The sequence below is a fragment of the Arctopsyche grandis genome, chromosome 11 (assembly GCF_051622035.1).
Source record: "Arctopsyche grandis isolate Sample6627 chromosome 11, ASM5162203v2, whole genome shotgun sequence".
Classification (NCBI taxonomy): domain Eukaryota; kingdom Metazoa; phylum Arthropoda; class Insecta; order Trichoptera; family Hydropsychidae; genus Arctopsyche; species Arctopsyche grandis.
In genome coordinates this window covers 14903337-14917174 of record NC_135365.1, presented here as the reverse complement: position 1 = coordinate 14917174, position 13838 = coordinate 14903337, and the positions used below count along the sequence as shown (strand labels likewise).

The 13838-nt window shown below is 35.4% G+C and overlaps 2 protein-coding genes across 3 annotated transcripts; one reads left to right on the top strand and one right to left on the bottom strand.

The window, feature by feature from the left end:
- Positions 1-5243: 5243 nt before the first annotated feature.
- On the bottom strand, positions 5244-10817 carry LOC143918977 (nucleoplasmin-like protein). 2 transcript variants are annotated; one of them, XM_077441112.1, is made up of 6 exons: positions 10573-10708; positions 8642-8784; positions 8286-8411; positions 8050-8169; positions 7684-7731; positions 5244-7298 (listed from the first exon to the last, which is right to left on the bottom strand). In XM_077441112.1, exons 1-6 carry the CDS (start codon positions 10592-10594, stop codon positions 7191-7193), a joined length of 567 nt encoding a protein of 188 aa, XP_077297238.1. In that variant the 5' UTR covers positions 10595-10708; the 3' UTR covers positions 5244-7190. The 2 variants fall into 2 exon arrangements, with proteins under 2 accessions (XP_077297238.1, XP_077297237.1); XM_077441111.1 differs by lacking the exon at positions 7684-7731 and having other exon boundaries at positions 10573-10817.
- Positions 10818-12597: 1780 nt separating this feature from the next.
- On the top strand, positions 12598-13804 carry LOC143918767 (oxidoreductase-like domain-containing protein 1). The gene is made up of 3 exons (XM_077440817.1): positions 12598-12760; positions 12845-12985; positions 13051-13804. The coding sequence occupies exons 2-3, from the start codon at positions 12845-12847 to the stop codon at positions 13246-13248; spliced, it is 339 nt and encodes a 112-aa protein (XP_077296943.1). The 5' UTR covers positions 12598-12760; the 3' UTR covers positions 13249-13804.
- Positions 13805-13838: the final 34 nt, after the last annotated feature.

Sequence of the window (13838 nt, the reverse complement as noted above, 5' to 3'; positions counted from 1 at the left end):
TCCCTATTGTTTAGGCACGTACCCGGATATGCAGCCAGCCCCACGGTCCAAGGCACTCACTCAGTCCCACGGTATCGCGCTGTCAGTTCTAAGAACTATACCGGGAAGCCCACTTAGTTCATTCGGGAGTTTTCATTGTTAGCCGAATGCACTTAAGCCTAGAGATAATCCTCGAAACCAATTATCTCAAACGCCGCCGTCTCACGCTCGTCCGGATTCTGGGAAATAGCGGGGATGCTGCTCGGCCTAATCCGATTGCACTTAACCAGCGGCGTATGTTACAATATTACATAGGTTTCTCTCCATATATACAATAGGTTTCTCTCCATAGATATCTCTGTGGATGTTTATTGTATATATATATATATACGATCCCACTTCCCGGACGTAGATTCCGGACGCGCACGAGAGAAACGCTCTATCTCTTTTCCGGACTTTCAACGGACAGTCGTATGTCTCCCTGTATCCCGAGAGAGAGCGGATCACCTGCGGTTGAGCCCCAGCAGTAGCTGTACAGTTCCTGGAGCTCCCGCCCTCTTCATACGCAGCTGTTTATGGAACATCCAGAAGCCGTATACGTAGAAGAAGGACCTCGTGACCGGGTCTCCATCTTTTCTCCCGCCAGGTCGTATAGCTTGCTGCATTTCGACGAGGAGCTTAGAACCAGGAGAACTTCTACGACAGATAACAACACGTCCAATTCAGTCCACGTTTTCCCTTTAGAACGTGTTCCTGGAGGACACCTGTTCGCCTTTCGCGTTCCAACGTGGGAGCCATTTCCACGTTTTTTTCGATTAATAAAGGACGAATACTAGGAAAAAACTAGATATTGTGATCGTATATTTTGAAAAGAAATAGCTACAATGAATACTTATGGCATATTAGTACATGTATTGACAGTTTATTGCGACTGTTTTTGAATGAAATTATTGTTATACTTGGTGCGCTCTAGGAAGAGACTGAGAAAAACATATATGCTATCTCCCTCGCTGCCTTTCGACCAATAGCATTTCGTGCAGACAGAACACTGTACGCGCGAAATGCCATTAGTCGTAATGGGGTGAAAAGGACAGCATATGTGTTTTACCTAAGTGTCATCCTACGCCGGATGGACAATAACCAAATATTTTTTCCCTAAACAAGACATTATTTAGCTGTTAGCAGAGATGTTCATTTTATTTTAAAATAATATCAAAGTAATGATTTTTTTTCCAATTACAGTAACTTTTGTTATATATTGTACATATGCACATACATACATGCAGATATTAAAAAAAGAAAATGTATCATATGTACATACAAAAATATATTATAACGCGACGTTCTCCCCATCGTCCCATAGGGCCACACGGAAAACCGCGCGATCTAGGCGCGCGCGCATCGAGAGCGAGTCTCTCTACCACCATCCCCCACCGAAGAAGGACTTCTCCTGGGCCCAGAGATCCGCCATCTTACTGAAGAACCGCTGTGAGGTCGAGTGCAGCATCACTCCCTCCCAAGAGTTCCAGCCAACGTCCTCGTATTGCTCACGCCGTTTCCGGAGAAACATCAGACGCGAGTGGACCGGTCCGAAGCGCAGAGCCAGCTCCCGACCACGAGGAAGCTGTTATCAACGAGACGATTTGCAGTCAGGAACCTCCCCGACTGTATATAAACCGTATCCCAAGGTTATTTCACGTTTCCCTATAACCCAACCCTTGGAAGGAGAACGACGTATCCGCCCTCTGGATCTCCCACCGCGAGATCAGTAAGCGCGCGTAAAACCGTTCGTTACAATATATATTTTTTTTTTATTTATTACCAATTTGAAAAAATCGGGCCGTTGTGATATTACTGATTAAAGAAATATTATGGGGGTAGGACGAGTGAGACGACTGTGTTGGTAATGCACAACTATTTATTTCGGCAGCCGGGGAGAAAGTGAATGCTTACCGGCGAAGCACTGGCCAACCGATGGTTTTACGATCCGTACCTCGGGGCTGCCACAATATAAGTTAAAGAAATCAATATATCAAATCAAATCAATCAATAAGTAAACAAACCAAAAATTAAATAAAAAAGTACATACAAACATGAATATTCTGGAGATCCTCTCAAAGGAACGAATGGTTTAAAACAGGAAATACTGTTTTTACGGAAAAACAGATCAAGTTATTAAATATATGTAAGTGCAAGACAATGAGGGATACAATAACACTGTTCGACACGAAAAATGTTTCAGAGACGAGATATGACTTTTATTATAGATTTATGCCCAGTGAACACGAATCTGGTAATAAAAAGTTTTGATTGGCTCGAGATTCGGAGATATATGTGACTGCATCTGAAGATTAAAAAAAATAGGCCAATAGGATAATACTTGAAAAATGAGTTCGGTGATTACTAGTCAAATGTGAACTGGTCACAGGACAATCGGTCGCTCTAGATCGGTCACACGTGATCACCCGTCACACTAAAACTGGTCACGAAAATACTGATCACACCCAAAAATTAATAAGAGATAAAAAATTACCACTTACACGAAAACCATGTGAACTGTATAAGAGGTTAGTAAAAATTTTTGGGTGTGACCAGTTTTTTCGTGACCAATTTTCGGGTGTGACCAGTTTTAGTGTGACCGATCTAGAGCGACCGGTTCACATTGGACTAGTAGTCCGTTTACCGAAAAATGATCTATATCCAGAACTGCCCGCGTGGCGTACACTGACGTAAGATATGTGTATGTTTCAGTGAAAGCATATTTCAAGTGAAAATATATTTGAATTGTCAAGCAGTGAAAATGTGTCAAACAATGAATTAAGAACGTTTAATTCTATAAATTTAACCCTAACAACCCAATCTTAAATGAATAGGGCCAACCCTTACTTAACCTAACCCTTAAATAATACCAACCCTAACAATCTTATCTTAAATGAATAAAATCAACCCTGAAAATGTAACTGATTATGATTTTACTGAAACATCAGTGAAAATACATTTTCACTTGAAATATAATTTCACTGTATAATATAATCACATATAAGAAAAGCAGGACTGTGGAATTATAATTTGATTTAAAGAGATTTTGCGCGATTAAGGGTTAAATCGATAAAAGTATACTTACATAAACGTGTACAGTACTGTTGGCAACAAGAAGACAAATATTTTCATACTTTTTCAACAATAATGGCCCCTCCTGACGTTGGGCCAACTCCGTAGCAAAAACTTAAAACATACATATGTACATACAAAAAGATGCGTGGAAATAGCTTAACGCGCATCGCCTACATCACAAGCTCCCAACCTTTTTATAAAAGCTAAGTGAACCCGCAACCCCTAAAGAATTTGAAAAATACATTGATACATATAAAAATAAACAATTAAACATTTAGTAGATGAATTAAATATTTGTTCGACCAGTTCGCACTCATTAACTCACATAGTTACTTCCAGGCGAAGCCGTTGCATAAGACACAAACCCTCAGGTCCTTTGAAAATGGTACTCGTAAAATTTAGGTATTAAATTTAATAACCAAATCCTGTAAAAATGCATTTTTGCTCTCTTGCTTTGTACAGTAACAGAGGTATATTGTTATTTTAAAAAAATCAAACCAACGCCAAAGTCTACTCATTAGTTTCTCTTATCAAATTCGTAGAATTTTTTTTTTGCTTTCTTGCATTGAGCACTATTTTGAAATCGCTCTAATGAGACTGCATCCTTTAATCATAATCCCATATTCATCGTGGGTCGACCCAACGTGAAGGAGCATAAAAAAAATCGGATGTGACCAACCCATGACATTATCTATGTATTTGAGGAAAAAAGGTCACAAAACAAAATTCGATAATTAAACATACATACATACACGTTCACTCATATTGTGAGAGCATTTTCGATAAAAATTAAGCGAAAACGTAGGGAACTTACACAAGACGAAAGTTCTACTTCCAGTTGTCGGATTTTTTTAAAAAAATTTCGTTACTTAAAATCACTATAAATATTATACACATTAAATATCAAGAATATAAAAACTATTTAAAAGGTCAAAATAAAATAATGAAATGTTTTTAAAAAAAATACTACCGGTTTACGAATCATGACCAAAACCTTATTACCTCCAAGTTAGTACATAAAAAACACAAATATACATAAATTTTCAGCTTCATACGTTCAGGGGTGTGGAAAAAATCGAGGTCACAATATTTTTGACTTGAGGAAAAAATCCCACTTTCGGTTTATTAAATTATGATTTTTAATTTATATAACAATTATACTATTATTATTACATTCATATAAATTTACAAACCTATATACACCATAGACGATTCTCATAAGATACAAGAAGATCTAGATAGATTCTCTATATATTGTTTAAATAATGATCTTTTTATTAATCTAGAAAAATGCTCTATTTTAAATTTCACTAGAAATAAGTCAATTATTACTAATCAATATCAATTAAATCATTCAATCCTTAACACGTCATCTTCTATTAAAGATCTTGGTGTAATACTCAATAATAAACTAGATTTCTCTGAACATATTTCTTTTATTACCAACAAAGCATTTAAATCTCTTGGATTCCTACTCCGCTCAACAAAACCCTTTAATGATCCTTATGTACTAAAATTACTTTATTTTTCCTTTGTAAGGTCTCACCTTGAATTTGCCTCAATTATCTGGTCACCTTTTTATTTATCCCATATTAATTGTATTGAGAAAGTTCAACTTAAATTTATTAAATCCTTACGCTACCTTTTTCCTACCTATACCCATTCTACTGTTTCCGACATTTTAAAAATCCTTTCTTTTAACAATCTTTCTGTCTGGCGACGACATACTGATGCTATATTCTTCTTTAAGCTCATAAATGGTTTCCTTGATTGTTCTGATTTACTGAATAAGGTTAATTTCAGAATCACAGTTCGATACTCTAGACGCGTTGCACTCTTTTCACTTGATCCTTTCAATACTAATTCCCAAAAATATTTTTATCTGCAGCGCGTTTATCGTATGTTTAACGGAGAGCTGAATGAGGTTGATCTGTTTGGTATTTCCCTACATCAATTCAGGTCTAACATCAAGAGAATCTTGACCGATTGATTCATTTTTTCTCCTATTCTATTTTTCCAATATTTCCATTATTTTTATACTTTAGTTTAGTTATGTAATGTGCTATTTAATCATATTATAGCTTTCATTCTTTTCCATTTCATTTGTTTATTTTGTATTTACCTTTTTCATTTGTTTTATATTTGTAAATTTCAATTTCTTCTTATATTCTATCTTATAACCTTTTCCAAATATTTTAATACTATAGTTTAATTATGCAATGTACTACATATTTTGTCATGCCTTTATTCTTTACTTTTTAATTTGTTTTCCTTATATTTATCTTTTTCATTTTTGTAAAAATCTATTATTGGACTCGGATGTTACATATATTATTTATTTACTTTTTGTTTTTTTTATACCTATCTCTGTACATCCTGTCTGTTGATTTTTCAATTAATAAAATAAAATAAAATAACAATTATACTAAAATTTTTTCGTGAAGAGCACACATGTTTATAGGGATCGAAAAAATAGTGGAAGAAAAATCGAACAAGAGTAAACTGCCACTTCCCGTTGACGGATGCTTTCCAAATTTTATACATAACTTGGTATTAAGCTTAAACTTCTAGATGTGAAATTTCGGTTCAATAAACCAAAAGGTTTCCGAGGAAAATATAAAAAATCCTCGTAAAGTAAAAGTACTACTTCCGGTTGAGGTAAAAATATTAAGTTTCAGTTCGATACGACGAACAGTGTTCAAAAAATCCACAAAATACACATACATTTTTTTCTAGATCATGAAAACGTGATCAGTGAAAGACTCGGAGTTGGAAATCAGTCAAAAATCTCGAGTTTGAATTTTTGCGTGATCACAAAACTTTATTGTTACTACATACATATTGCAATGATTAAAGATAGGCGTTCGATGAATGCTTTCCAAGTAAGAACAACCGGCTTCATCAGTGTTCAATGCAAGAGAAAAAAATACTAGTTTTTATAAGAAACTGAAGCTAGTGAACCATTTTTTGATTTTAAATTCAAGTTGACAACTAATGGGGAATGGGTTTACGTTCATGTACATACTGTTCTTAAAACACATGGGGATTATTCTAGGGTAGCATTTTTCATTATATAATGATGTACATTCTCGTATAATTAAATGGTAGTAAATTGTTAGTAGCTCCCAGTTTATATAATACTAATAAGTAGACTTGGGTATTTTTAACAAGCCTCTTCTATATTTCATTAATCGTTCAGAATACATTTTTGCTGTTCAATGAACATATTCTTTAATATTATTGTTATAAGAATATATACATTCTGTAGGTATAAATGTATAGTATTACTCCATTAAAAATTTATGACCTGTGAAAGCAAACTGACATTTCTGCATAAGAACAAAATAAAGTAAAGAACACATTTTAGAAAAGTTTTGTTTATTGTTACTGTTATCTTACGTAATATATTATGTACAAAACAAACAAATAATGTTTGGATTTAGTAAAACTTGCATACTACTGTCAGATATCTTAATATAGAGAAATTAATGACAAATCACATATAACCTAGTTTTGAAATTGTTTTTATTAAAAACTATTCGAGAAAAATAATGACTGGCACAATCATAACGCGCAATCATTGGGAATGAATGAATGGTGTAATAAAAAAAAAAAAACAGACAATCCGTCAGAAAATATAAAGAATGAACTACAGTCATTAGTTATCATTTTGTTGTATTCTATATCACGTTGAAATTTTCACACTTACACAAAAATTTTTTTTCACGAGATTACATCCTGGTGCCATCACCAAAATGACAACATATGTATAACTTACACAATGCCTAAGTATAAATAGTTTATTTACTGCTCAACTTAAAAGATTGGATGTACTCCAGAATATTTAAACATCTCTAGAAGATGGACTAATATATTTGAATTCAATATTCAAAAATGGTAATCGAAGACTTAAAAATAATACTGAAACTTATTTTATTTTTTTCTGAGATTTAGAGATGTCAAAATATTGTACGTACTACAAAAATCAGTTGAATTGATTAAGTGAACAGTAAAGTATCAAGCTTAAAATGTAAAACAACCAAAATATGGTCGGACACAAAATATTTTATAGATCAAAACCAAGTAAGCTAAACTGTTCACTTCTTGGCATTCTTTTTGGGCGCTGGAGCTTTACCCTTGGCGTTATGAGTCATTTTGGATTTCTTGTTTTTGGGGGCACCTTCTTCATCGTCATCTTCCTCATCCTGATATGGAAAAAAAAAACGAATAAATTATTATAACATGTCCAAAATGTACTTATTATACACGTAATGTAATGATTTGGAGGCTCATAATTTTGAATTAATCTTGTTATTTTTAGTAGAACAATTTTTCAATAAGATATAATATAGGTAAAAATTAATTCAATCAATATCGTAACTAATAATGGAAATTAATGAGTTTTTTTTACTATTTGAAACAAGAGTGTCAATCGTTAAATATATCAAAAAGAAAATAGATAAATAAAGAAATACGTATTACTTTATTAGACGATAGGCGATTATTGAGGCATGTTACCGTATGTCAATTTATGTATTCATTCTGCATTTCTTTCATACGAATCATGTGGTATTAATTCAAGAATCATACCTCATCGTTCTTGCGTTTGTTGTTTGCCTTCGCCTTTTTAGCATCAACCTGCAAATAGCACCAAGCTTAACAATATGTATGTTTTCAGCTTGGAAATTTTCTGGCTATTTTTCTTATATAGAATCCTATTCTCGTATTGCAAAGTACCAAATGGGTAGGAATTACTTTCGATTGAACTACTAAACGTTGGTCAGACAAATGCCTCAATTCTATCAATGAGATTATTAAAATCAAAACGAATTAAGCGTCTCTCTAGAAATACGGTAGTTTGGTTGTCATCACTCCAACGCAATTCCAAATCATGAGCAAAACGCAATATCGATTAAGTTGTTAGAAAATTTAAGAAATGATTTTTTTAATACTAACATGAGGCTCATCACCCTCTTCCTCGTCGAGCATCTCTTCTTCCATATCATCCATATCTTCAAATTCTTCAACAAGAGCTCCAAGTAAATGTTGTCCAATTAAATGTACGGGACCAGCCCCCTTAAAAAGAAAAAATAATAATACAATATACATTCAAAGTTTCATAATAAAATTTGGATCAGTTCAGGAAAATAATTATAAGTGGTAAAATTTGAAATTTTAGTATTAAAACTAACCTGAATTAAAGTAAAAGTAACAGGCGCATCTGGGAATTCTAAGTCCAATCGGACTTGTCGGTTTTCACCAGATTTCAGAACAGCGACGGGGATTTTGACGGTATCCCTCATTGACATGGTTTCCACCTAAAAACAATACAAAAAGTTAAAATAATAATAAAATACAAAATAAAAATGATAATTAAGTGTTTATAAATATAATCAGACAAATGCCTCAGATGATCACTTAGAACGAAAAAACTAAAACAGCCTTCCATTTCTAATCAACAATAGTACGGTAGTGGAGGATATCATCACTTGACAAGTAAAAAAAAAAAAAAAATCGAATGGCAAAAGCCAAAATTGATCGTAATCACCTGAACAACATTGAATTCGCCGTCTTTGGCCTCTTGACCTAATAGAGCTTGTCTAATGACCAATTTGTTTGTGCGGGGATATTCCTCCGCTTTGATCTCAGGATCCCATGTTTCGGTTTTGTTTGTTTCCGACAAGGTAACACCTGAAAAAAGAAAACATTACTATCAATTATAATATTGTATAAAAATTGTACATCGAATCTAACAAACTTCACGTGATACTTTGTAGGTACATTGAAAATTTTAATCGTACGCTGTTGAAAGAGCGATAGTTACAACAGGGTTTTGTAACGAATTATTAAGCAACTCTTTGTGTTAACATTAACACTTTCGAATTTTTATTTTTCTTGGAATCACGTATACATAATTATCGATTATTACAAAGATAAGCCAACCTTTGAACTTATATGTACTAACGAAAGTAAACACTGCGAAAACTACAATATTTCGCATGAACCCGATTGACAACTTAAGTTACAAAAGAAGCAAAGGTAAATTAACCTCTAAGGCTTGGCTTTAGATTTGGCACGCCTGAGAAAGTTCCATCTCCAGCATTATCTTCAATCTACATTTTCCAATATACGGAATCCTGCGAGTGATTTTGACCAACATTTACGAGCATTGCATGATTTCGACTTTGGAATATTGCATTACATTTTATCGAATACAGCATTTATTATTTTCAATAAATTGAAACTGAATAAACTGAAACGCTTAATATTTCATTTGAATGAATTACAAAAAGGTTGGATTGCCTCGTTACAGAGCGTGAAACTTAAATACGCATCTGAGAAATTGATTGATCGGTAAAAACAGAGGGGTGAGGCATGCAGCACGTGTTTGGTTTTAAACACGCAATAAAAATACGATAGAGATCAAGCGCCCAATCCGGACGGCAGCGTCTCTTCAATAGTATATTATCCTCATATCTGAAGAAACGTGTGAGAAACCCATCGAAATAATAAATTACACGAAGAAACGCCTTTCACCGTTGGAGTCGACGTACGCGTTGCGTGCCGCACTTTTGAGCGCGTAGATTCATATTGCTAACTTTGTATCGTGTCTTATGCCCAATATGACTTCTAACGCGTTATGGACGTATCGAGTATTATACATACATACATCACTTTGAGGTTAAGCAAAATGCGTTCATTGTTGAAAACGCGGGTGATAAAATACTATTTATCGAGGGGTTGATGTTCGACGAGTCGAGCGCTTTGAGGTTATGTCCTCTGATGAAACAGCAAAAACGTATCGAATCGAATTCATTCGAAAAAAAAAAAGATTCAAATTGAAACAAATGAATGACGTTTAGAGCGGAGCGGAGTGGAGTGGAGTGTAGTGGTATTTATGAATGAAACTGGGAAAAAGTGCGGGAAGCCGGCATTGGCGCCAACTGTCATTCGGGCACGCGGCCGGCGGAGGTGAGGTTAGGTGCGGCGGGGGGGCGGGAGGGGGAGTTCCCGCGAAACAGACACTTTTGCGACAATCACGTGTTTGCCGATCGAATGAGGAGGCGTGTGGTGGCGGGTCACGGTGGAAGCAACGCGCGCATAGGACGCGGCGCGAAGCCGGCCGGCCGGCCGGCCCGTTTAAAAATGGCGGGGCGGCAGCGAATTGGCGCGGGCGACAGCGACGCCGACTCGCCGAGTGTCGGGGGGCGCCGGGGGGCTCCGGCCGAGGAATCCGCCCCGCGAAGGTCCCCAGCGGCGGGGGGCGTCTCGCCGCTCGCCGACTCGGCGTATTCGCAGCCGGAGGGCGACGACCGGCGTCTCGGCGCTCGACGCTCGACGCCCGGCGTTCGGCGTTCGGCGTTCGCTTCGAGGGATGCGAGTGCCGACGCGCGAAGGGTCGCAGGGGGCGAAGGGCGCGCGCGAGCCCCTCCGTGAGTGGCCGGTCGGGTGCGGGAAAGCCTCGCGAAGACAACTCACCGTAGAAATACTCGTCAGCCATGGCGATGCGCGTGCTGCGTCGGGATTCGACTGAACGTGTGCGCGCCGATCGGGGAAGTGGCCGACAGCCAACACTCGACACTCGACACTCCACGCTCGACGCCGAATGCCGAAATCCTGCACGGCCAGCACGTCGACGCTGCTCCATTTTCAATTTATTTCGGTCTCGCGACTAAATTTAACTAGATAGTTACTAGGGCGCTTGGTTCGTTTGCTATATTTGTAAGTGCGTTTATGATTAAAAAGTTGTATATTGATTTTTTGATTTTTTTTCTTCTTACTTAACCCTTAAATTCATTCCTGAAATTCTGGGCGTGTGAGCAATAGCGACGTTTAAAGCCTGGACCTATTACAATATCTTATTATTTTTGATTTTGAAATTTTTTATCAGTCATCTGTATGAAGTCGTCGAAACCAACAATATTACTTATAATATTTTCCGTATCCAGTTCTATACTAAAATCACGATCCGAATTGATTGTGTAGCATGCGCCAATGGCATAAAAATTTCATAAGTTTCACAAATCTTTTTTATCCACCTATTTGTCAAAGCAACACCTCTTTCAATAGTGCAATCGTTCGTATATGCCGTATTTACGATAGCTTAGATGATTGTCCTGACCTCTTTAGAGACTCTTTTAGTATTTTTAGGACAAAGGTGAAGAAAATAATATGTGGTTGATTTGCTTCTTCACCCTTATAGTCTTTCTTTTTCTTTTTTACTTTATCTGTATCTTTTTCTTTATCTGTTTCTTTTCTTTTTTTTAAAATCTTGATGTTTTTGTAATTTTACTTTTTTATATCACCATGTGGTGCTCACTGTAAATGGAATATTATATTTTTATTTATGTTTATTATTATTTTTTGTCTCATTATACAACTTTCTTTTTATATTTTATTCTGTATGTGTGCCTATTTAAATAAAATAAAAAATAAAAATATATTCGAACTTAAGTCGGAACGCACTAGGAGACAATGCGCTGCAGCAACACAACGGTAAACGGACTACTAGTCATATGTGAACCGGTCACAGGACAACCAGTCGCTCTAGATCAGTCACACGTGATCACCCTTCACACTAAAACTGGTCACACCCTAAAATCGATCAACCAGTTTTCTCGTGACCGATTTTAGGGTGTAACCAGTTTTCTCGTGACCAGTTTTAGGGTGTGACCAGTTTTCTCGTGACTAGTTTTAGTGTGACGGGTGATCACATGTGACCGATCTAAAGCGATCGGTTGTCTTGTGACCGGTTCACATTTGACTAGTAATCACCGAACCCAACACAACACAACACATTAGAGTTGGAATAAAAGGTAACTCTGATGCGCAGTGTCGCGCTACTCGTAGTGCGTTCTATCTCATACAATTTCATGCAAACAATATTTAGCGGCACTTCGTCGCAGCAGTGCAGTGCCACCTAGTGTGGTCTAAGCTTTACCAAATAAAATCCAAATAGATTACTAACTAACTAAATAATTATTTTTGATATAAGGCATCTCTAAATATACAAATTCGACAAACTTCAAACAAATCGTTTGAAAAAAATCAATAAAAATCTATTTTTGCCTCCTTCTTACAACTTATATTATTATTATAATAACTTATTCTTTGGATACTATTGCTTGTAAAATTTCCCAAATTAATATTGTCTTAATGGATTTTAATGGAGTTGTGGATATAGATTGAATTTCATCTGGTCAGGCAGCCTTTGGCGCTGTCCACACACACGATATCTACTATCGATATTTCCATATCCAGTTCCTAAATAGCAACCACAGGTTGCAATATGGGAACTGGATATGGAAATATTGGTAGTAGATATCGGGTGTGTGGACGACGCCTTTCACTGTTTTTACATACGGTGATTTTTACGTCTACCAGAAAGCGAATTTGTAAAAACACACATGTCAAATATCCTTAATCAATTAATCTTATTTACCAATAAAATAGTAGTATCGAAACACATAATATGTACTATTTAATTGGCTATGGTCTACAAATAATAAACATGTGAGGCCAACGACACGAGCGCGATCTGCAATGTCAAATACCATTTCTGTTATGACGAAATTTCGTTTTGTTATTTTGAACCAAAAAAATCTATAAAACGTGACGTTGACGTAATATAAATTCTATTAAGATTTCAGCTATAAAAATAAAAACCGTAATTTATTGAATACGTATACATATTATCGAACTATATATTTCAATTTCAATATATCTAACATTTGTAATAATTCTATTTCAGATGTCGAACGTTTGTCGATCGTGCAAAATTCATATAAGTAAGACGTCATTTTGGATTTTAAATAGAATGTTCTCAGATAGCACAAATCCGCCCACCAATAAAGATCGCGACAAACGTCCAATGTATACTCCCGAAGAACCCGTAAGTTGCATAATGGGCAAATTTTATTATAATTTTTTCATTTTAATTGTATTTTATGGTTTTAGGTGTCGATAGATAACCCTCCAACTACATGTTGCATGTCAGGCTGTCCTAATTGTGTTTATATAGCATGGGCTGAAGCACTCTCCAAAGAAATGTCTAAAGCTGATCCAATTATTGCAAAGAAAATACTAGAAAATATTACTGATCCTAGTATGAAAGCTTTCTTACAAATGGAACTTAGGACATTAGGATTACTCTAATTATGTATGTTACTCTACACCAAGTAACATCTTGGTAACACTTGGCAATATGTATTGATGTAAGACCAATCCCATTATAACAAACATCTAAGGACCTATTAAATTGTTTCGTTATAATGAATTTCGAATACAGATAATTTGTTGTCATTTGGCTTGGGATGGCAAAAATAATTCTAGAGATTTTGGTATTGTAGTAGAATTTCACTGCATTCATTTTCAAGATGTATTCAAGCTTAATTGAAAAAAATGTCATCGGATTTGATGTTTCAGAAAACATATTAGAATTGGTTAATTTGCATAAATATGGAGGTTTCTGCAGGAAGCTATTGATCGCGAGTCTTGAAATGTGTTAACTAAACACTTATATTTTTACTTTATTTTATTACATACTTTTTAATTCATTAATTCCTAGTCAAATGTTAAAAAAAATGCTGATTATTGTTACTTAGTAATCGTTTCTCTGTGATATGTTTATGTTCAAAAATATATAGTTGAAAATATTATATATCATGTAAATAAAATATATTTTTATAATAAATATTTGATATATATTCACAAATATGTACTATGTATGTATGTATGTATGTAAG

What these genes read in the sequence shown, in the direction of transcription:
- LOC143918977 (XM_077441111.1), bottom strand. Translation starts at nt 10,741, where the DNA reads ATGGAGCAGCGTCGACGTGCTGGCCGTGCAGGATTTCGGCATTCGGCG. An exon ending in GGCTGACGAGTATTTCTACG is followed by an intron (nt 8,785 to 10,572) that starts GTGAGTTGTCTT and finishes TTCTTTTTTCAG; the next exon opens with GTGTTACCTTGTCGGAAACA. An exon ending in GCGAATTCAATGTTGTTCAG is followed by an intron (nt 8,412 to 8,641) that starts GTGATTACGATC and finishes TATTGTTTTTAG; the next exon opens with GTGGAAACCATGTCAATGAG.
- LOC143918767 (XM_077440817.1), top strand. Translation starts at nt 12,845, where the DNA reads ATGTCGAACGTTTGTCGATCGTGCAAAATTCATATAAGTAAGACGTCA. An exon ending in TGTATACTCCCGAAGAACCC is followed by an intron (nt 12,986 to 13,050) that starts GTAAGTTGCATA and finishes TTATGGTTTTAG; the next exon opens with GTGTCGATAGATAACCCTCC.